We start from the raw sequence: 24,805 nt of genomic DNA, 5'->3' as shown, positions 1-24,805 counted from the left end.
ATATTGTAAATGTGCACTCATTACTTAAACATGTATATGCAGGGACGAAAAGCAGTGCATGTCTTTGCAATAAATTATTTTTATTTGCACTGGTGGTGTCGGCCTCTGTCTTCTAGAAGTCTCTGTTTGCTGTAGGAAACTGTGCTCCTTTGCTGATGCCACCCACCTTTTTGAACCTTTTTAGAACGAGTAGATGCTGATTTCTGGCTTTGACAGTGCACTGAGGCCTGCTAATGAGACCTCCGTGCCAGTTCTCCTTCCTTAAAACAAAGTAGGTCTATTGCCAAATTAAAACAAAACATTAGTGCCTCTGTAAATCCCTATTAAATGGTACCCTAGGTACCTAGGGCATGGGTGCTAAAGAGGGTCCCTTAGGGCTGTAGCCCATCTTATGCCACCCGAAGGGACCCGCACGCAAATTGCACACAGCCTGCCATTGCAAACTGTCAGTGTGCAAATAGTGAGTGAAAACACAACATGGCACACCCATTGTGTGCCATGCCAAAGTCACTGCATGCATTATATGTAAGTCTCCCCTGCAGGAGGCCATAAGAGCCCTAAAGCAGGGTGCATCATACTACATGTGAGGACATATCTGCATGAGCAAATATGCCCCTGTGATGTCTAGTTCTATTCCTAGGCTTTGCAAGTGACAAGGCAGCCATCTTAAGGCATGTGCTGGACACTTCTCAGCACAAGTAGCCCAGCTACATGATGGCTGCATGGAAAATAGTGGTGTTTGGTATCAAACACAGTCTCAATGAACCCATACTGATGTCAGTATTGCATTTATTATGACAAGCACCCAGAAGGGCACCTTAGAGGTGCCCCCTGACACCTACTTGTCCTGGTATCGACCAGCCTGCCACCACAGATGAGTTTCTGACCCCCTGGAGGTGAAAGCCTCTGCTCTCCAATGTCATATACAATGCCTACTCTAGCAGGAGATGTTATCACCTCCAACAGGATCGCTAGTAAATCTGCATACCAAGGCTAGGGGCTTCAACAGCCTTGCCATCCTTGACATTTGTACCCCACATCACCCAGACCAGGGAGAGGCAAATCCCTGCCCTGAGTCCCATTTAGCACCAGGGCAGGTGGGAAAAGTATCTATGCATGAGGCGTGTTGCACTGCAATGCTGGACATATCTCTGGGTGACAGCCTGAAGTGAACAAGAAGTTAGGAATTTCACTGTCTTGTGGAATTAGGAATTCTAGGACATGGTGATGCCCACTCCCCAAAGGAAGTTGTGTAGGGGGTGTAGCCCAGGGGTAAATAGCCATTGGCTGCTACCCTTCACTCCCCTTAACACCCTTAAATTGCTGTCTTTTACTCCCCCTTAGCATCCTTAAATTGAACCCCTTATACCTCCCCAATCCCCCATAAACACACAAACCTTTTGCCTTTTTTACACACACAGACTTTTTTCCTTTTTTTATGCAACTTTGAAGTGCACTGGCACCCTGCCCACCCCCTGTGCCAGTGTTCCTTCCCCAAACAAGAAACCTGGTTACCTGATCCCCAAGTGGCCAGGCCCCTTTAGCACCTCTGTAAACCCCTAGTAAATGGTACCTCTGGTACCTAGGGTCGAGGTACTAAAGAAGGTCCCTAAAAGCTCAGCTTTTGCTGCACCAACCTCATGCGGACTGCCATTGCAGACTGCGTGACAAGGTGCTCCCTAAAAGTGTAAACATGACATGGCATACACTTTGTGTGCCATGTCCCCTTGAACACTGCTTGTAGTATTTGTAAGCCACCACTACAGCAGGCTTTACAGCCCTAAGGCCAGTCTGCCACATACAGATGAGTATCTGACCCCCAGGGTGAGAGCCTTTACTCTTGGAGCTCGTAAACAAAAGCCTGTTTAGGCTGGGGTGTGCTACTTCCCTCCACATAGGATGGCCTGCATGCCAAAGCAGGGAACTTGAAAGAAGCCTGCTGTCTTTATGCAGATTTGGCTTCCCTCATGGGGAGAGTGTGACACACACACACACACACACACACACACACACACACACACACACACACACACACACACACACACACACACACACACACACACACACACACACACACACACACACACACACACACACACACACACACACACACACACACACACACACACACACACACACACACACACACACACACACACACACACACACACACACACACACACACACTCTCTCTTTCTCTCTCTTTCTCTCTCTTTCTCTCTCTTTCTCTCTCTTTCTCTCTCTTTCTCTCTCTTTCTCTCTCTTTCTCTCTCTTTCTCTCTCTTTCTCCTCTCTTTCTCTCTCTTTCCTCTCTCTTTCTCTCTCTTTCTCTCTCTTTCTCTCTCTTTCTCTCTCTTTCTCTCTCTTTCTCTCTCTTTCTCTCTCTTTCTCTCTCTTTCTCTCTCCCTCTCTTTTCCTCTCTTTTCCTCTCTTTTCCTCTCTTTTCCTCTCTTTTCCTCTCTTTTCCTCTCTTTTCCCTCTCTTTTCCCTCTCTTTTCCCTCTCTTTTCCCTCTCTTTTCCCTCTCTCTCTCATATGCTCACACTTTCACTGGACACAACAGGAGTGGACAAGAAGCCTACTGAACTCAAGGAGCACGACTGATGTGTGCCAACCCTGCTTGCCTGCTGCACCCAACCCTCAAACAACTGACCTGTCTGGCCGCAGGCTCCAGGAAACTGGGAGAGCTTCCAGTGCTTAGTCTATCACCAGGAAGATCTCCCTTGGAGTAGAGGAACTGCTCCCCTGCATTCTCAGGCACCCCAAGAAAGAACTGAGAGGATCAGAACCGCCAGTAACCAGGTGCCGGACATCGCCACTACACCTGAGCAGCCTAGCCTGTGCTGAAGTAGGCCAATTGTCAGCGTGGTCCCCAGGTCCTCCAGAGATGAAGCTCACTCTGAGTTTGCCCACTGTGGACTTCGAGACAGCATCTGCATTCTGTTTCTGCAGACCCCCTTGCAGCCATGAGTGATCAGGAGACAGAAACCAGACGCCTCAGGATACCGCTGCACCAAACTGGCCCGGACCAAGGAGTGGAGAACTACTAAGCTCTGGAGATCTGAGCCCACTTGCTGGCTTGGTCAGGCTGGAACCCCAGTCCACGCCTGCAGACTCTCTGCAGGGCTCCCGCAACATGAGGAACCCCAGCACCGGACCGACGCCAAAAGACACCACTGCTCCCTAGCCCACAGCCTGAGGAGGAATGAACCAGCATTGTCCCCACGTGACCGAGGACCTCAAGGGTCGAACCTCATTTCCCCTGGACTGTCCTTCCATTCCGTCACTGCAGCAACTTTCCAACTGGACTATTTCCCACTAAAGTGAATAGGAAATGACACCGTAACAGTTTTTTGCAACTAGATGCACCAGAGCTTTCTGAGTTGGCCTGTTGGTGTGGCCTTGCACCCTGCCTCATACTCATCTTAAGTCCTGGAGAACAGCCCCGTAAGTCGCTGTGAAGTGCCCTAATGCAGTACATGTTTTTGCCCCCATAGGATAACGTTGGCGTGCCCAAAAATTAAACTGTCAACTTTTAAAAACAGTAACCATTCCTATCTCAAAAAGTACTGACCTGATTCTGGTGATCATGGTATCTAAATTTATATAAAAAGGCGGAGTGAGCCAGAGTGGCCAAATAGACGTCCTTTGCATCAGCTCCAACTTCTAAAGTACTAATCTTACAAAATCCTTTATTTAAACCTGCATTGCCATTCCTGGCAGGACACTTAGCTGTGTGGTTGACCTAGTGGAGACCTAGTGGGAAGCCCTGTGGAGTCCTTGCAGAATCCCCCATCTTGTTTTGGAGGAGAGGGAAAGTGAAAAGTGTTACTTGTAAACTGTGTTTTTCTTCAAAATCCAAACAAAGTACATTTGATACATTTGCTTGATACTTACAACTGTACTTACCTGCAACAAAAAACGTTTGGTTGTAGTGATAAAATAACAAAACATATTGTTGCTATATAAAAACAATTGGACTGGAGTTAAATCATTGAGTGTGTTCCTCATTTCTTGACTCTGTGTGTACAACAAATGCTCTGCACTACCCTCTTGTAGGTAGTTGGCTCTGTATATACTATTTCAAAGTGAGAAATAGTGTGCACAGGTTCCAAGGGTTCCCCTTAGAGGTAAGATAGTGGCAAAAGGAGATAATTCTAATGCTCTATTTTGTGGTAGTGTGGTCGAGCAGTAGGCTTATCAGAGGGTAGTGTTAAGCATGTGTTGAACACACACAGGCAATAAATGAGGAACACACACTCAAAGACTGATTCCAGGCCAATAGGTTTTTATAGAGAAAAATATATTTTCTTAGTTTATTTTAAGAACCACAGGTTCAAGATTTACAAACAATACTTTAAATGAAAGATATTTCACTCAGGTATTCTAGGAACTTTGAATAATCACAATAGCATGTACAGTTTTGACAAAAATGGGAATAAGCTGTTAAAAGTGGACACTTAGTGCAAAAATCAACATTTCCTGGGGGAGGTAAGTATTTAAGTTCACAGGTAAGTAAAACACTTACAGGGTTCCAAGTTGGGTCTAAGGTAGCCCACCGTTGGGGGTTCAAGACAACCCCAAAGTTACCACACCAGCAGCTCAGGGCCGGTCAGGTGCAGAGGTCAGAGTGGTGCCCAAAACACATAGGCTTCAATGGAAATAGGGGTGCCTCGGTTCCAGTCTGCCAGCAGGTAAGTACCTGCGTCCTCGGAGGGCAGACCATGAGGGTTTTATAGGGCACCGGGGGGGGACACAAGCAGGCACAGAGTGTACACCCTCAGCGGCACAGGGGCGGCCGGGTGCAGAGTGCAAACAGGTGTCGGGTTTTCAATAGGAATCAATGGGGAGACCCGGGGGTCTCTTCAACGATGCAGACAGGCACAGGGGGGGCTCCTCGGGGTAGCCACCACCTGGGCTAGGAGAGGGTCGTCTGGGGGTCGCTCCTGCACTGGAGTTCGGTTCCTTCAGGTCCTGGGGGCTGCAGGTGCAGTGTGTTTTCTAGGTGTCTGGTTCCTTGAAGCAGGCAGTCGTGGTCAGGGGGGGGCCTCTGGATTTCCTCTGCCAGCGTCGCTGTGGGGGTTCAGGGGGTGGGGTCAACTCTGGCTACTCACGGGCTCGCAGTCGCTGGGGAGTCCTCCCTGTAGTGTTAGTTTCCCACAGGTCGAGCCAGGGGCGTCGGGTGCAGAGTGGAAAGTCTCACGCTTCCGGCGGGAGACGTGGGGTCTTTAAAAGTTGCTTCTTTGTTTCAAAAAGTTGCAGTTTCTTGAACAGGGCAACGCTGGACCCTGTTGGATGCGTTGCTGTTAAAGTTTTCTTTGAAATAGGGAGACAGGCCGGTGGGGCTGGGGCCAAATCAGTTGTCGTCTCCGTATTCACTGCAGGGCATCAGGTCAGCCGTCCTTCTTCTTTACGTTGCAGGAATCTATCTTCCTCGGTTCTGGGAGCCCCTAAATACTGAATTTAGGGAGGTGTTTAGGTCTGGGAGGGCAGTAGCCAATGGCTACTGGCCCTGAGGGTGGCTACACCCTCTTTGTGCCTCCTCCCTGTGGGGATGGGGGGGGACATCCCTAATCCTATTGGGGGAATCCTCCTTCTACAAGATGGAGGATTTCTAAAAGTAAGTCACCTCAGCTCACCTTAGGGGCTGTCCTGACTGGGGGGTGACTCCTCCTTGTTTTCCTCATTATCTCCTCCAGCCTTGCCGCCAAAAGTGGGGGCAGTGGCCGGAGGGGCGGGCATCTCCACTAGCTGGGATGCCCTGTGGCGCTGTAACAAAGGGGGTAAGCCTTTGAGGCTCACCACCAGGTGTTACAGTTCCTGCAGGGAGAGGTGAGAAGCACCTCCACCCAGTACAGGCTTTTTTCCTGGCCACAGAGTGACAAAGGCACTCTCCCCATGTGGCCAGCAATATGTGTGGTGTGTGGCAGGCTGGCAAAAACTAGTCAGCCCACACTGGAAGTCGGGTATGTTTTCAGGGGGCACCCTCTGGGTGTATTTTACAATAAAGTACACACTGGCATCAGTGTGCATTTATTGTGCTGAGAAGTTTGATACCAAACTTCCCAGTTTTCAGTGTAGGCATTATAGTGCTGTGGAGTTCGTGTTTGACAGACTCCCAGACCATATACTCTTATGGCTTCCCTGCACTTACAATGTCTAAGGTTTTGCTTAGACACTGTAGAGGCATAGTGCTCATGCACCTATGTCCTCACCTGTGGTACAGTGCACCCTGCCTTAAGGCTGTAAGGCCTGCTAGAGGGGTGACTTACCTATGCCACAGGCAGTGTGAGATTGGCATGGCACTGTGAGGGGAGTGCCATGTCGACTTAGTCATTTTCGCCCCACCAGCATACACAAGCTGGCAAGCAGTGTGTCTGTGCTGAGTGAGGGGTCCCTAGGGTGGCATAAGACATGCTGCAGCCCTTAGAGACCTTCCCTGGCATCAGGGCCCTTGGTACCAGGGGTACCAGTTACAAGGGACTTACCTGGGTGCCAGGGCTGTGCCAATTGTGGAGACAAAGGTACAGTTTAGGGAAAGAACACCGGTGCTGGGGCCTGGTTAGCAGGGTCCCAGCACACTTTCAAGTCATAACTTGGCATCAGCAAAGGCAAAAAGTCAGGGGGTAACCATCCCAAGGAGGCATTTCCTTACACCTCTGATAAGCCTAACTGCGTTACCACAAAAGAGAACATTAGTATTACCTACTTTAGCCTCTGTTAAGCCTCTGGAGAAACCCTGGACTCTGTACACACCATACCTCATTTTGGTATAGCATGTGCATAGCCAGCTTCCTACAGAGGTGAGTTTTCCAAATACCTTCCAAACCCACTATCCGCATCATCTGTCTGAGGCCTTCAGTCATTTGAGGTTTGGTGCCCAGCTATGCAGGAAACCGGTCTAACTCCCGATCCAGGACACAGTTGCAGTCCCTAGCCATTAGAATCTCCACTGGTAGAAACCCCTGCGCCTTTTCTTATACCTCCCCAAAGAAAATACTTACTTACCTTATAACTAAGTTTTTGAGTTTAAAGTATATATAAAGAAGAAGTGTTATTTTTCTAAATTGGTCTCGGATTTATTCTTTGAGTGCGTCTCATTTATTGTCTCTGTGAGTACAGCAAATGCTTAGCACTGCCCTCTGATAAGCCTGACTGCTCGGCCACACTAGCAAAAAAATAGATCATTAGTCCTATCTACTTTTTGCCTTTGGAAACCAATTGTGGGTCTACTGGACTCTCTGCACAGCGTAATTCTTTTTAGTGCACCAAATAGAGAGCCAGGTTCCTACAGAGGCCATGAAGTTGGTGCTGCAGGTGGTGGGCATGTCAACCACTACTGGTATCAGATGCACACGAGTGAAGGATCTAACGTTTGAGTGTCTCTGGAGAGTGCTCTTCTGGATGAGCCAACAGTGCGCCCTTTATGCCGGGAGACTAAGAAATAAGTCCTGTCACTGTGGGAAAGATTGGAGAAACGTGTGACGTTATCATAGACTGCAATTAGATGTTGAAGGGGACAAAGTAAGTAGATTGCTGGCCAGGCTGGTACAGCAGGAAGGCCTCACTGACTCAGTGCTGCAGATTAAAGACCCAACGGGACAAGTGCTCTGCATACAGCAAGCACTAAATGAAACCATGGCTTACCATCTCCGAGAGGTATGAGACTCTCCTGCGACGTTCTCTCTGGCTGAGGTATCTGCCTACCTAGACTTTAAAGTGCTGCTGTGTCTTGAGCATGAATGGTCTGAATTATAGCTCCCCCTCCCCCCCCAACAGGCTATAGACTGCCTAAAAACTGCCAAGGCCTCAGGAGAGAATTGCATACCTGCTGAGCTGAATAGGGCATTACTGGAGACCATGATAAATTGCTCCCCTTGGTGAGGCCCTTGAACTATGGAGTACTACTTCCTCTCATGCAGGAAGCCCATATTATACTGGTATCCAAACCAGAGAAAAATCTGTTGAATGTGGCCTCCTTTGATCCCCTTTCGATACTGAATGTGGATCAAAAGATTCTAGGGCAAATTCTTGCGAAACACTTACTTCACCACTTACCCAGACTGGTCCAACTCAACCATTTGGGATTTCTACCCAGTGGGAACACCCTTTGCAACTTGAGATGACTGGCACACATAATGCAAGCACCCTGCCTAGATCAAGATCAATACGCTCTCGTGTTTCTAGATATAGAAAGGTGTTTGATTCAGTCTGTTGGGAGTAATTCTGGCAAGTGATTGACAGGGTAGGACTGGGCCCCAAATATATCGCTTGGGTGCGGCTGCTCTATACACAGCCACTTTTGAAAATATGCACTGGGCGAATGGTGTTGGGGTAATCCAGAAACCGAGGCGCATTAGACAGGGGTGCCCTGGGTGCTCCTTGGTGTTCCCCCTGGCAGTGGAGCTGTAGGCATGTAGGTTGTGCCAGTTACTGCATGGCTGGGAAATACCAGTGGGGAGACAGCCAATGTTGTGCCCCTATTTCAAAGCTGTACTCCCAACCCTCTTCCCCCCCCCCCCCCCCCCCCCCAATCTCTGTTCTTGGGCCCTATATTTCTGCTTAAGCTTTGTTAGCTCAGGAAAATACCACCTGGCAGATTGACTTTTTCTGTAAAGTTTCTGAAATTGCAGAGTGTATCCTATCCATGTAGTATAATTTGCAGTGGCATCTTCAACATTAGTGTTGAGTACTGGACTATGCCTATTTAGTCAGGTGTCCAACACTGAACTATCAATTTTATGCCAAGGGAGAACTCAGTTTGCCTAAAGCTCAGATTAACAGATTTTCTAGCTGGGACTGGAAGTTTAAAAATGACTGCTATATGATCCAACCAACTCAGAGAGCTTTATCAAAACTTAGATGCATTATTTAAAAATATATATATATCTCATCCAACAAATGGTTGGCCTTATGGGTGGGTTGGTTAGGTTACTGTTTAAGGCCAAAGCTGCAAAGTCAGTCGCCCAAAAGCTCTGATTCAGTCCTATCCTCAAGTTCTAAATGAAAGTTCAAATCCCTGAGCAACGTAAAATTGGGGAACTCCATACAAGATTCCAAAAAGTTCTGGACATCTATAACACAACTGTCTCTTGGCCCAGGTGGACGGTACCCCGAAGTGTCTTTGAAAGTAGTAGTGTTATCAGATTCAGAGGAAAACCTCAGTGCTTCCCTAATTGAGTAACAGGATTGACTACCACATTAATGAAATGACAATAAATAATCACAAACCTCTCCCCACCCTTGTCCCTGCCCCCTTACTCTGTCTGTCTACTCTGTACATGTCCTATCCCTCTGGGATGGCAATTTGTAGGTCTGGGTCCGACGAATAGTCGGTCCAAGTTTCAGTGAGACATACTACATCTGAGGCATAGCAGTCTGTCAATTCTGCGAATTTGAACTGATTTTTAACAAGGGATCTGGTACTAAGTAGCACACCAGTAATAAAATCAGGTGAGCTGCTTAGTACCTGCACAGAACATCTAAGAATTGGCAGGAGGTTTTCACTGGAGCCCCAGTGGTGTTTTACCCAAGGAGGTAATTACATGAAGGGCAGCAAAATTGATTTAAATTACTTTTACGATCACAGACCTTGCAGTCCGTTTGTTCACCTTTGTTGTATAACGTCAGCAATTCGTCCCTCATGTAGGCCAGGTTGGAAAAAGGACCACGGGGGTCTTGGTGCAGTCCGGGGACAGACTGGCTTGCCTTTGCCACACCTTAGGCTTACCCCCAAGTGTTTACATATAATATATCCTGCGAAAAGTGCAGGCTGCCTGTAATGCCGGTATACATCGGCAGACTTCCCACATCTTATGTGGACCTGTTCTTCAATTATAGACTACTAGGACATGATTTTACACCACTTACAGTGGGTGACTGGACAACCACAAGAACGGGTTCTTAAGCAATGTTTGCTGGGGCGAAGCTGAGCAGGAAATGTACACTACTGGGCTTGACCTTGGCCAAAAGTCGGATAGCCATTAGATTGCTCAGCCCAACACATTCGAAGACAAATGAGTAGGTGCGGAAGAGGCCAATATTAAGAGAATTGGCAGATGATCTGCTAGCATGGGGGAGGGCCATGGTACATGAGCTTACGGATGATAGGCATAATACCCCCATCAATACATCGGGTGCCTAAGACAGGGACTCTGGGGAGGCAGAGAATGGAAGACATCTGGAGGAAACAGGGGAGGACCTGCAGAATGTTGATGTAGAAGTGATGGTCCATTGATCAGTATTCACTGAGACATTAAAAAGGAAGCCAGGTGTTCTAAACCACCCTACTGGAGCTAACAGATACAGTGAACTAGCCTGGGGGCGGTGGGAGAGGGGGGGATTGTTTGCAATTGTTATGCTGGTTACCATTGCCTTTATTTTTATGAGGGTAATGTAATATTTTTGGATTTCACAAATACTTATGGCAGCACTGCTTCTTAATGCAAATTACTTGGTGATTCTGTATGAAGCTGAAATGCCAATACAATGTTTTAAAAATATATATAAGTATGTTATTTTTTTAAATTGGTGTTGTATTTGTGTGCCTCTTACTGTATGATTGTGGGCCTTACATGCTTAGCACTCCCCTCTGAAATGCCTAACTGCTCGACCACAATATCCAGTTAGAGAGCATTTGGGATGTCAGTTGTGCCTCTGTGATACCTATGGGGATCGCTTTGTCTCTTTGCACAGTGTACCTCATTCTAGTTCATTATATAAAGAGCCACCTTCCTGCAACCCTGAAAAATATTACTCTTTTAAGGGATCAACCAAGCAGGATCGACTTAAGCTTGCAATCCCACAGGATTTTCCTTGTGCTGCCACCTGTCACTTGGGGGTCAATAATCGTGTTACTTAATAAAATTACCATATGTGGGGTGCTTCATACCCTCTTACAGTTGCTCCGATTCCAGGATTTTAACAAATGCTAATGTTACTCTGACTTCTGTTGTTTGAGTTTGATGGTTTGTATTAACATAATATCTGCTTTGTAAATTTTCTTTCTCTTTCTAGGACCTTGCCAGGCGAACTCGATTACCAAGCACTGATACATCCTCTTTGTCGTCCCACTCTCATTATACTGTGAATTCTTTAGTAACGCACACTCAGGCCAAGAAAGGTGAGAACATTTGACTTCTGAAGTTCTTCTAACAAGTCCTCTGGCCAAATCTGGCAGTGTAGTGCCTCATTACCTTGTGGTCTATACAACTGTTAAACAATGCCTGGTGCTAGTGCCAGGTCACTAGGAACCAAGAGCATTCATAATGTAGTATCTGTGTGGGACAGTCGGAGACCGACACAGGCACTAAACAGCCTATTGCCCTGGAAGAAAAATGAGTAATATTCTTCTTGATATCTTGTTTACCCTTTATGTATCTTGACAGTCATCCAAGTACTTTGCACCCTTAGAACTCTAGTTTTCATTTTTTTCTCCCTTTTGGGTGCTGTGCGTGTGGTCCTATGTGTGCTCACAGTGGGGCAATGACCTGAAATTGGAGCTGAACCCCAGAATAGCTAACACAATGAATGGTATCTTGTTTTTCTTTCTACAACAATGGCCCGATATGTTTATCAATATTTCATTCCTTTAATCAAGCTTTGCCTTGATTTCATCTATGCTTTTGTATCTTGGCACACTTGCTGATTTTATTTTATCCAAACACTATTGTTAATTCCAGTAACAAAATTGCTTTAAGTATAATTATTATTTTTATGAGTTAATAACATACATTTGATATCGATGTGGAGAAAGTTAGTATTAGATTATATTCTTAGTACGGTGGCAAACTGGGATAAAAATAAATGCTCTAATATTTAAAATGCAGAATATCTATTAGGCCGCGCTCAAATTCTTAACTGCCATTTAATTCTCCAACAAGGGGTCTTGACAATTGACTTGTGTTGGGCTTGGCCCTTTTTGCAGGTTTATCCCCAAACTTTTAACCTTCTTCCTCCTACTTTTTTTCTGACCTGTTTGTGTTGGCTTTAGGACTCTGGGACCTTTACCACTACTAATCAGTGCTAAAGTGCATATGCTCTGTTTAAATTGTGTTGATAATTGGTTTATCGATGATTGGTATATTTGATTTACTAGTACGCCCCTGGTATAGTGTGCCATGTGTGCCTACGAGCCTGTGAATCAAATGCTACTGCTGGCCTGCAGCACTGATTGTGCCACCTACATGATTAGCCCTGTAAACATGTCTCAGACCTGCCACTGCAATGTCTGTGTGGGCTGTTGTAAGCTCCTATTTCGACCTGGCAAATGTGCCCACTTGCCAGACCCAAACCTTCCCTTTTAATACATCTACGTCCACCCCTAAGGTAGGCCCAAGGCAGCTCCCTCGGCATGGTGTAGTGTATTTAAAAAGTAGGGCATGTACTTGTGTGTTTTACATGTTCTGATAGTGAAACACTGCTAAATTCTTTTTTTTCACTATTGCAGGGCCTATCTCTCCCATAGAGTAACATGGGGATTGCCTTGAAATTAAGTGTAATTTCCCATTGGGAGCAGATAGAGATGGCAGAGTTTAGGGGTTCTCCAACCTCACAATTTAAAAATACATATTTTGGTGAAGGTTGCTTTTGAACTGTGAGTTTGAAAATGCCACTTTTAGAAAGTGGACATTTTCTTGCGTAACCATTCTGTGCCTCTGCCTGTCTGTCGAATACATGTCTGGGTCAGAATGACAGCTGAGCTGTTTGCGAATTCGCTCTAGACAAACAAAGGAAGCTGAGGTGCACCTTAAATATTCTGATAGGTCTTCCTGAGCTAGAGTGGTGGGAGGAGCTGATACTTGCACCTGAATAGGGATGTGCCTGTCCTTACGCAAATCAGGCTTAAACCCCCCTGGAATGTCTCCGGCCAGGGCAAGAAAGGCAGGGTCTTGTGCGCTGCAAAGACTTCTCTTTGAAGTTTGCCTACTTGAAAGACAGAAATGGATATAAGTACTGGACCACTGACAAGCACAGAACATGGAAGAGCTGGATGCTGTAGGAGGGACTGCCACTCTGCGTGTTGCCTTGTTGTGCTGGCCTGCTGCTTCTGTCCTGGGAGTTAAAGGACTGGACTTGTCTTTCTACATCCTGCTTTCTGAGGTTCTCCAAGAGCTTGAGTTGAGCTTGCGTCCTGTTAAGTCTCAGGGACATCAGATACTTTAATTGCCAGCACCTAGTCTCCTCTGCTGAGAGCCCTGTCCTGTCAAGTGGTGCCAAATCCAAACTGAGCCATTGGACCAAGGAGGTTTTTGATGCTAAAAGAAGAAAATGCCTGCATCAACTTGCACACTTTATTCCGAACAGAAGCATTGCTGCAAGTCTGCGATTGATGCAAAGACTACAGTTTTCAGTGCAGGCCTCAGCTTGCTGTCGCAGCACATCAGAACAACCCCTACTGCGTGAGTTACCAGCACCGAAGTCTGTGTGCACAGTTCTGACTCCGGTTTCAGCGTCGTCTTCATTGCTGTGAGACCTCATCATGGCTTGACATTTGACGCATCATAAATGCATTGTCCCTGGTTGCCATTTTCTTCATAGACACCGCTCTGCAGTAAGGAACCAACGCTTTGTGTCACAAATGGCGCATCACCTCCCCTGTGGCAGTAAGGAACCAATACATTGCCTCCCCTGCCTAGCAGTAAGGAACCAATACATTACCTCCCCTGCCTAGCAGTAAGGAACCAACACATCACCTCCCCTGCCTAGCAGTAAGGAACCAACACATCACCTCCCCTGCCTAGCAGTAAGGAACCAACACATCACCTCACGTGCAGCAGTAAGGAACTGATGCATCTGCAGCTCTCAACGCATCACCTCCCCTACGGCCCACATCATCTTTGTTTGATGCATCTCAGGTACTTTGCCTCAGTCAAGTGCTGTATTGATTTCAAGGAACTAAAATCACATTTAATCTTTTAAAAGTGGTGATAATGCTTGTGTATGTTTGATTTTTGTTGTTTTACTCAGATAAACAGCAAATATTAATCTGAGAGGCAACTAGCTGCAGATTCCTTATCTTCGAATTCTCACCAGGCACCAACTAGCCCCAGATTCCTTACCTTAGAAGACTCCCCAGGTGCCAGACTAGATCCAGAAAAAAACTGTTCAGTGGCATGTGTAGATGTAGATACACATACTGTGCATAAGCTCTCCATCTAATCAATTAATCACAGGATTTGTAAAGCGCACTACTCACCTGTGAGGGTCTCAAGGCTCTGAGTAGGGGAGGGAGAGAATGAGAGGGTGGAGGTCCTGCTATTGCTTGTAGGAGGCTGGCCTGACTTATAGTGGGTACCTGATGGTACTTACACCTTTTGCCAGGTCCAGGTATCCCTTATTAGTAGATTAGTGTTCTAGCAGCTTAGGCTGATAGAGGTAGCTATAGCAGAGCAGTTTAGGCTGAATTGGGAGACATGAAAAGCTCCTACTATACCACTTATATCATATAGGTACTATATCATAAGAAACACAATATTCAGGGTTACCAAAAATAATGTGCCAAAAATATCTCAGAGGATATACTCCCTTAGGAGGTAACTGAAATACACAAAATATATACACAAACCAAAATCAGGTAAGTAAAACAGTCAGAAAGTAGTTAAAACTCTGTAGAATGCAATAGGCCTAGGGGCAACACAAACCATATACTAAAAGTGGAATGCGAACCACGAATGGACTCCTAGGCTAGTGTAATGTGTAGCGGGTCAATGGGAGTGTAAGAAAACATTAAGGGTGTCCAAGATACCCCACCCCAAGACCCTGGAAAGTAGGAGTAAAGTACTTCTATTTCCCCAGAAACACACTAAACTTGTGATAGAGGATTTTGCAAATACCACAACAGACTGCAAAGGACTGAATACGGATTCCTGGACCTGAGGACCTGCAAAAGAAGAGGACCAAGTCCAAGAGTTCTGAAAGTGTCCAATGGAGGGGCAGGAACCCACTAAACTCTGGATGAAGGTGCAAAATGGCTGCCACCGGATGGAAGAAGCTGAAGATTCTACAACAACGAAAGGTGCTAGGAAGTTCTTTGTGCAGAAGATGTCCCACAGAGTGCTGGAGGATGCAGAGTTGTTTCCTTGGCAAAAGACCGCAAACCAGCCTTGCTAGCTGCAAGAGTCGCAGTTAAAGAAAAAGGGTGCTGCCCGTGCCCAGGAAGGACCAGGTTGTCGCCACTTGGGAGAGGAGACGGAGGGGACCCTCGGCAACGTAGAGCCCACACACAAGAAGGTAGCACCTGCAGAAGTCCTTGAACACGGGTTCAAGCAGACTGAACACGGCGGTCGTCTCAACACTACAAAAAAGGGTCCCACGAAGCCAGAGGTCAACTCGGGGAGTTGAGCAATGCAGAACGGAGTGCTGGGGACCTGGGCTTGGCTGTGCACGAAAGATTCCTTGGAAAGGTGCACAGAAGCCCTATCAGCTGCAGTTCACGCGGTGCACAGGATTACTGTCTGGAGAGGGGAGGCAAGGACTTACCTCATCCAAATTTGGACAGTTGGACCACTGGACATTCTGGGTCCCTTGGGTCTGCCACCTGTGTTCCAGGGGCACGCTGGTCAGGACGAGAGGGGTCCCAGAGTACCAGTGACCCTCAAGTTTGGTGCCTGCTGAAGCAGGGGGAAGACTCTGTCAACCCACGGGCGATTTCTTTGTGGCTTCCAGTGTAGGATGAAGGCAAGCAGCCCCCAAAGCATGCACCACCAGGAAACAGTCGAGAAAGCCGTCAGGATTAGGTGCTACAATGTCACTGGTAGCCTTCTTGCTACTTCGTTGCAGCTTTGCAGGCATCCTGGAGCAGTCAGCGGTCGATCCTTGGCAGAAGTCGAAGAGAGAGATGCAGAGGAACTCTGGTGCATTCTTGCAAGTTATCTGAGGAAAAGCCCTCTGTAGAGACCCTAAATAGCACTCGGAGGAGGATTGGCCACCTAGTCAGGTAAGCACCTATCAGGAGGGGTCTCTGATGTCACCTCCTGGCACTGGCCACTCAGAGGCCTCCAGCGTACCCTCACACCTCTGGATCCAAGATGGCAGAGGTCTGGGACACACTGGAGGCGCTCCGGGCACCACCCCTGGGGTGGTGATGGACAAGGGAGTGGTCACTCCCCTTTCCTTTGTCCAGCTTCACGTCAGAGCAGGGACTGGGGGTTCCCTGAACCGGTGTAGATTGGCTTATGCAAGGAGGGCACCACCTGTGCCCTTCAAAGCATTTCTAGAGGCTGGGAAAGGCTACCCCTCCCCAGCCTTTAACACCTATTTCCAAAGGGAGAGGGTGTAACACCGTCTCTCAGACAAAATTCTTTGTTCTACCTTCTTGGGACTGGGCTGCCCATACCCCAGGAGGGCAGAACCCTGTCTGTGGGGTGGCAGCAGCTGTAGCTGGAGAGAAAACCCCAGAGAGCTGGTTTGGCAGTACCCAACCAACCTTCAGCAAGTGAAGATTAGATAAATAGGCGACCTATAAGTTACTTAAGTGCAATGAAAATGGCTGTGAAATAACGTGTGCGTTATTTCACTCAGGCTGCAGTGGCAGTCCTGTGTAAGATTTGTCTGAGGTCCCTATGGGTGGCAAAAGACATGCTGCAGCCCATAGAGATCTCCTGGAACCCCAATACCCTGGGTACCTAGGTACCATATACTAGGGAATTATAAGGGTGTTCCAGTGTGCCAATTAGAATTGATGAAAATGGTCACTAGCCTATAGTGACAATTTTAAAGGCAGAGAGAGCATAAGCACTGAAGTTCTGGTTAGCAGAGCCTCAGTGACTGTCACTACTCAGGTACATACATTCAGGCCACAAACTGAGCACTGGGGTCCTGGCTAGCAGGATCCCAGTGAGACAGGCAAAAACAAACATACTTACATGTAAACATGGGGGTAACATGCCAGGCAAGATGGTACTTTCCTACATTGCTTGAACAGCCAGGTCTTGAGAAGTTTCCTGAAGGTGACGAGGTCTTTGGTCTGGCGCAGGTGGGTGGGAAGAGTGTGAAAATGATCTACCGCCGGTTGTAGTTCTGCGGACACGTGGGACGGTTGTGAGGGCGAGGTCAGCGGAGCAGCGATGCCAAGTCGGGGTGTAGGAGAGTTGTTTGGGGTATTCTGGGCTGGTGTTGTGCAGTGCTTTGTGAGCATGGGTGAGGAGTTTGAAGGTGATTCTCTAGTTGACTGGGAGCCAGGGAAGGTCTTTCAGGTGTTCTGTGATGTGGCAGTGATGGGGGATGTCAAGGATGAGGCCTGCAGAGGCGTTCCAGATGTGTTGCAGCCTCTTCTGGAGTTTGGCTGTGGTTTCTGCGTAGGGGGCATTGCCGTAGTCCAGTTCGCTGCTTACGAGGGCTTGGGTGACTTCTTCTGGTTTCGGTGGGTATCCATTCGTAGATCTTTTGGAGCATGCGGAGGGTGTTGAAGCAGGAGGAGGAGATGGCGTTGACTTGCTGGGTCATGGATAGTAAGGGGTCCAAGACGAATCCTAGGTTGCGTGCGCGGTCGGTGGGTGTCTGAGCGGTTCCAAGAGTGGCAGGCTACCAGGAGTCATCTAGTGTTGGGTTCAGAGTAGTGCAACTTGTTTTTGTACAAAGAAAGGTACATGGGATCGAGTGATTCCTCCTCTCGGTGATACTTTGCATTGGCATTGAGATTTTTGTTAAATTATTTTTCTCTGCCTTCGGATTAGGACGTATGTTCCTCTCGCTCAGAGTTCTCAGCTCCAAACAGTCTATAACAGGATTCTTTCAGTCTTTCTATCGTCAGTATTGCTTCTGAACACTTATTCTTTAATATTCAACTCTTGGTTCCATTTTCTACACTCTGAATCAAATTTTTCTGACCTTTAGGGACAGAAAAGTCCAGTCAGGCCCTCATTGGGCCTACCTCTTCCACGCAGTGTAGAGCTATCAAACATTGCAGTCCCGATGGAACATACTCCATTTTGGTTCTGCCCTGGATGCCATTCCAAATTTCCACTCACTGGCCAACACCAAGTTTGTAATTTTTGTCCTTCGCCGGACCACAGCGATCAGACCCGCGAAACGTGCTGTTCTTTTTGATTGGAAAAAAAACACTTTGAGACCGAAGGGCCCATCGGATGGAAATGGCGTCTCGACAAACAGAAGATAACCCGGACTTCTTCGGAGAAGAGCATGCACAAAAAAATGTAGAGGAAGAGGGGAATCTCCGTCCAAGATTCAGACTCTGATGTGTAGTTGGACATTGAGAGTCAACCTATACAGTAAGCACAAACTCTTTAAAAAATAAAAATAAAATAATAATAAATAAATAAATAAAAATAAAACCTTTCCCTTTGGATAAAAGAGGTCACCGGTCCACCACTGCATCCCAGCCATGGTTGGAGCTGAGAAAGTTATTCAGACGCCCGTTTACCATCTCGGCACCGTAAAAAGCCAAAAACAAGTCTTTAGGCATCGACCTCCAGTAGCTCCACATCAGCACCAACAAAACAAAGACTGTACGTTGTTACGGTGCCAACAACTTTGACACTGAAAAAAACACACAGCTACAATTTTGGCACCAAAAACCTTCCATCTGAAAAAAGCTTTGGAACCAAAAAAACATCAAAAGACTCAAACTGACTCTGGACAGTCTGTAACATCACCACACCACAGGTGGAACCAATTTTGGAAGTTATGGATGCTAGACAGCGCCCACTTAAGAATCAGCAAGGAACAGGGCGGATTATAAGCATCATCTCTACCACCTCTAAAGAGGAAATTCACTTTTGAAGAAAGTCTTGATTCTGCTGCACCTGCAAAGAATATTGCTAAAGAAAAGATTTCTTCTCCTACTTCACATCTCCACCTTTAACTACCTCTCCACAACATACTCCACCAACATCTCCAACTCATTTAGGATTCACACCACCTAGTTCTCCACCTGGTAGGTCACAAGATATAGGGGATACATTAAACAAGCAAGACCCATGGGATGACTGATCCAGATCCCTTTACACCCAATGATTTGGCTCTTTACCCAGCCAGACCTTCACCTCCTGAGGATTCTTAATCATATCAACAAGTGATAGCAAGGACAGCAGCATATCACAATTTAAATATGTACACTGACCCCATTGAGGAAGACTTTTTATTTGACACCCTTGGTGCAACACTGTAAGGAAATGCCTCCTTGGCATAGTTACCCCCTGTCGTTTTGCCTTTTGTTGATGCCAGTTATGATTGAAAGTGTGCTGGGACCCTGCTAACAAGGCCCCAGCACCAGTGTTCTTTCCCCAAACTGTACCTTTGTTTCTACAATTGGCACAGCCCTGGCACTCATAAGTCCCTTGTAAATGGTATCCCTGGTGCCAAAGGCCCTGATGCCAGGGAAGCTCTCTAAGGGTTGCATCATGTATTATGCCACCCTTGGGACCCCTCCCTCAGCACATGCACACTGCCTCACAGCTTGTGTGCGCTGGTGGGGAGAAAATGACTACGTTGACATGGCACTCCCCCAGAGTGCCATGCCAACCTCACAGTGCCCGTGGCATAGGTGAGTCAACCCTTTAGCAGGCCTTACAGCCCTAAGGCAGGATACACTATACCACAGGTGAGGACATATGTGCACGAGCACTATGCCCCTACAGTGTCTAAGTACAACCTTAGACATTGTAATTACAAGGTAGCCATAAAGAGTATATGGTCTGGAAGTTTGTCAAACACGGACTCCACAGTTCCATAATGGCTACACTGAAATCTTGGAAGTTTGGTATCAAACTTCTCAGCACAATAAATGCACACTGATGCCAGTGTGGAATTTATTGTAAAATGTTCCCAGAGGGCATCTTAGAGATGCCCCCTGAATATCAGTCCGAATCCTAGTGCTAGGCTGACCAGTTTTTGCCAGCCTGCCACAACCAGATGAGTTGCTTGTCACATGGGGAGAGTGCCGTTGTCACTCGGTGGCCAGGAACAAAGCATGTACTGGGTGGAGGTGCTTCTCACCTCCCACTGCAGGAACTGTAACACCTGGGGGTGAGCCTCAAAGGCTCATGCCTTTTGTTACAGCACCCCCAGGCATCCCAGCTAGTGGAGATGCCCACCCCTCCGGCCACTGCCCCCACTTTTGGTGGCAAGGCTGGAGAAGATAATGAGAAAAACAAGGAGTCGTCACCCACCCTTCAGGACAAGCCCCTAAGGTGTCCTGAGCTGAGGTGACCTCTGCCTTTAGAAATCCTCCATCTTGAGATTGGAGCATTCCCCCAATAGTATTAGGAATGTGCCCCTCTCCCATCAGGGAGGAGGCATAAAGAGGGTGTAGCCACCCTCCAGGACAGTAGCCATTGGCTACTGCCCTCCTGACCTAAACACACCCTTAAATGTAGTATTTAGGGACACCCCAGAACCCAGGAAATCGGATTCCTGAAACAAGGAGGACTGCTGACCTGAAAGCCCTGCAGAGACGACGGAGACAACAACTGCTTTGGCCCCAGCCCGATTGGCCTGTCTCCAGACTCGAAGAAAACTGCACAACGACGCACCCGACAGGGACCAGCGACCTCTGAAGGCTCAGAGGACTGCCCTGAAACCTGAAGGACCAAGAAACTCCAGAGAACTGTGGCACTGTTCACCCACAACAACATCTTTGCAACAAAGAAGCAACTAAGAACTCACTCTTCCCGCCGGTATCATGAGACTTCACCCGTTGCCCCCGGGTCGAGCTCCAGAGAACAAACACTACGGGGAGGACCCCCAGGGGACTGCGACCCCGTGAGTAGCCCGAGACGACCCCCCTGGATCCTCACAGCGACACATGCAGAGAGAATCCAAAGGCTCCCCCTGACCGCGACTGCCTGTAAGAAGGAACCCGACGCCTTGACCAAGGACTTCACCCGCAGCCCCCAGGACCAGAAGGAACCGAACTTCAGTGCAAGAGTGACCATCAGGCGACCCTCTGCCTAGCCCAGTCGGTGGCTGGCCGGAGAAGCTCCCCCCGTGCCGTGCCTGCACCGCTAGTGACCCCCGGGTCCCTCCAATGATTTCTATTACAAACCTGACGCCTGCTTTGCACACTGCACCCAGCCGCCCCTGTGCCGCTGAGTGTGTTTTGTGTGCCTACTTGTCATCACCCCCTTCCCACCCCCACTTCCCCCCTCCCCGCCTCCCGCTCTGCAAAACCACCCTGGTCTGCCCCTCCGAAGACGCAGGTACCTACCTGTTGGCAGACTGGAACTGGAGTACCCCTGTTCTTCATAGGCGCCTATATGTTTTGGGCCCGCCTTTGACCTCTGCACCTGACTGTCCCTGTGTTGCTGGTGCGGTGACTTTGGGGTTGCCTTGAACCCCAATGGTGGGCTGTCTATGCCCAGGAACTTGAACTTGTAAGTGCCTTACTTACCTGAAAAACTAACCATTACTTATCTCCCCCAAGAACGGTTGATTTGTGCACTGTGTCCACTTTTAAAATAGCTTATTGCCATTTTAACTAAAACTGTGTATGTTACTGCTCTAATTCAAAGTTCCTAACTTACCTATGTGGAGTACCTTGCATTTTATGTATTTACTTCAAATCTTGAATCTTCTGGTTCTAAAATAAATTAAGAAAATATATTTTTCTAAATAAAAACTATTGGCCTGGAGTTAAGTCTTTGTGTGTGTGTTCTTCATTTATTGCTCTGTGTGTGTACAACAAATGCTTAATACTACCCTCTGATAAGCCTAGTGCTCGACCACATACCACAAAATAGAGCATTTGAATTATCTAATTTTTCCACTATCTTAGCTCTAAGGGGAACCCTTGGACTCTGTGCACGCTATCTATTACTTTGAGATAGTATATACAGAGCCAACTTCCTACACACACACAAAGCCAATTTCTTCCAATATTACCAGGAATGATTAGACATGCAGATGAAATATTTAAAGAGCCTGTTAGAGCAAGGATTATCACTCCTAGAGTTAGTAACCAGTATAAAGCTGCACCCACTGATCCTCTATATATAAAGACACAAATTCCTCCAGACTCTATTGTCACATCTACTGCAAGGAAAAGAGCTAATAGTCAATCAACAGGTGACACCTCCTCCTGACAAAAAAAGTAAAAAATTAGATGCTTCTCGGAAGAGAGTAGCAGCTCAAGTGGGTAATCATTAGCGAATTGCCAATACTCAAGCTCTACTCTCTAGATATGATAGAGCTCACTGGGACGCTATGGAGGAACTTTTACAATACCTACCAGAGGAACTTCGTAAAAGAGGGGTAGAGATTGTAAATGAGGGACAAACGATATCTAACTACTCCATTAGGTCTGCACTTGATGCTGCTGATACCACAGAACATAGTATTAAGTGTCATCATAAGACGTCATGCATGGCTTAGATGTTCAGGCTTCTAACAAGAAATACAACAGGCAGTTCTAAATATGCCCTTTGATTAGGAGCATTTATGTGGTCCACAAGTCAGCAAGTGGATACCACACTTGAAAAATTAAACAGTCAAACTGCCAGAGCCATGGGAGCTTTAGAAGCTAGCACACATAGAAGTAATTTTCGTTCAGTGTTTAGTAGAGGATTCAGGTTATCATTCCGAGAACCAAGCACAAGGCAAACTAACCCCACCTCACAATACAACAGAGGTTATTTCAGAGGGTCATATAGAGGAAATAATAACAAAGGAAGAGGAATACCATCTTCCTCTGGAGGTTCCTTGTCTCTAAACAATGACTCAACAAATGCAACATTAAACCACGTCACTCCTGTAGGGGGAAGGTTACAACTCTTTTACCCCCAATGGCTCAAATCACCACAGATCGAATGGGTACTTAAAATTATCCAAAATGGTTATTGTCTGGAGCTTATTTCCACTCCACCAAATATACCCCCTGGTGTACACTCTCACAAGCTCATCTAACCCTTCTCAAAGAAGAATTAAATTCCCTTCTTCTAAAAGGGGGGATAGAACCAGTACCATTACAGTACCAAGGGACCGGAGTTTACTCCCTGTATTTTCTAATCCCCCAAAAAGATGGGTCTCTAAGACCAATATTAGATCTCAGACCCTTAAATCACTATGTTCTATCAAAACATTTTCACATAGTCACTCTTCAGGATGTTATTCCTCTTTTACAAATAGGAGACTTCATCACAGTCCTAGATCTAAAGGACGCTTACTTTCACATTCCCATTCATCCTGCACACAGGAAATACCTAAGATTTGTTTTAGCAGGAAAACATTACCAATTCAAAGTGTTACCTTGGGAGTCACAACTGCTTCTAGACTATTTACGAAATGCCTTGCAGTAGTGGCAGCACATCTCGGAAGAAAACAAATTCATGTTTTCCCTCATCGGGATGATTGGCTCATCAAAGGAAATTCATTCCATCAGTGTCAAAATGACACTCAAACTACAGTATGCCTCCTACATTTATCTAGGATTCACCATAAACTACCTCTGGTCCCCCTCAACCTCTGCAAACACAACCATACCTAGGAGCTATCCTAAATACACAATTGGGAATAGCATTTCCCAACCAAAACAGGATCCAAGCTTTTCAAACCTTAATTGTAACATTAAAACAGAACCAGACATACCCAGTAAGAACTGTAATTAAACTGTTGGGCTTGATGGCATCTTGTATTTCCATAGTGCCTCAAGCCAGACTTCATATGTGTCATCTTCAACAGTGTCTCGTCAGTGGTCTCAGGCACAGGGTCAAATAGAAGATCTAGTGTTGTTGGACCTCCGGACTTTTCTCTCTCTACATTGGTGGGATACCTCAAACCTTTTAAAAGGGCAGCCCATTGTCGATCCTGTGCCCCAGATTACTCTTGCAGCAGATGCCTCAAACAGGTGGGGGGCTCATCTCCTCAACCCAACAGTTCAGAGAATATGGGTTGACACTCACCGGTCTCTTCATAAAAATTACCTTGGACTGCAAGCAATATTCTTAGCATGAAAGCATTCCTACCACAATTGCAACACAAAACAGTGTTGATATGTACAGACAATATGACTGCCATGTACTATCTTCAGAAACAGAGAGGGACACAATCCCAACAACTGTCCCAGTTAGCGCTGGAAATGGGCGATTTGTCACCATATTCACATAGTGGCACGATATCTCCCGGGCACAGACAACCAATTAGCAGACCTCCTAAGCAGGGTGCATCAACAAACACACGAGTGGGAACTGCACCCACAAGTCCTTCAACAGTACTTCAAAAGTGGGGAACACCTCAAATAGATCTGTTAGAAACAAAACAAAAAATGCCAAAACTTTGCCTCCATGTACCCACCCCCCCAGTCCAGAGGCAATTCTTTGTAGATGAGTTGGTCAGGGATATTTGCTTATGCTTTCCCCCTCTCCTACTCTTACCATTCCTAGTACGGAAGATAAAACAATCTTCCCTCAACATGATCTTAGTGGCCCCTACATGGGCACGTCAGCCATGGTACACAACACTTCTGGAACTTTGTTGTTCCTCATCAAAAACTTCCGAACAGACCAGATCTTCTAACACAGAAACGTGTACAAATAAGACATCCAAATCCCAAATCACTCAACCTAGCGATATAGCTCCTGAAGTCATAGTATTTGGATATTTACATTTACCACAAGAATGTATGGGTATCCTAAAACAAGCATGCAAACCTACCACTAGACAGTGCCATGCAGCAAAGTGGAAACATTTTGTTTCATTCTCAAACAAAAACATTGACCCTTTTCAACCAACAGTACAGGACATTGTACAATATTTATTGCATTTACAAAAGGCAAATTTAGCCTATACATCTATTCATTTACATTTAGCCGCTATAGCTGCATGTCTGCAAAATAGAAAACATGTTTTACTGT

At 46.7% G+C, this 24,805-nt stretch overlaps 1 protein-coding gene across 1 annotated transcript in view; it reads left to right on the top strand.

Annotated features, from left to right (window-relative positions):
• PPP1R12C (protein phosphatase 1 regulatory subunit 12C) overlaps positions 1 to 24,805 on the top strand; it is a 615,622-nt gene that overhangs the window by 465,361 nt on the left and 125,456 nt on the right. Inside the window, exon 15 of the mRNA XM_069201799.1 lies at positions 11,016 to 11,121. Within this exon, the coding sequence (XP_069057900.1) occupies positions 11,016 to 11,121 (106 nt within the window). The remainder of the gene's footprint in view (positions 1 to 11,015; positions 11,122 to 24,805) is intronic.

The sequence above is a fragment of the Pleurodeles waltl genome, chromosome 7 (genome assembly GCF_031143425.1).
Source record: "Pleurodeles waltl isolate 20211129_DDA chromosome 7, aPleWal1.hap1.20221129, whole genome shotgun sequence".
In the NCBI taxonomy this organism is placed as follows: Eukaryota; Metazoa; Chordata; class Amphibia; order Caudata; family Salamandridae; genus Pleurodeles; species Pleurodeles waltl.
The sequence above is the reverse complement of the archived record's forward strand: the minus strand, read 5'-3'. Positions and strand labels throughout refer to the sequence as shown.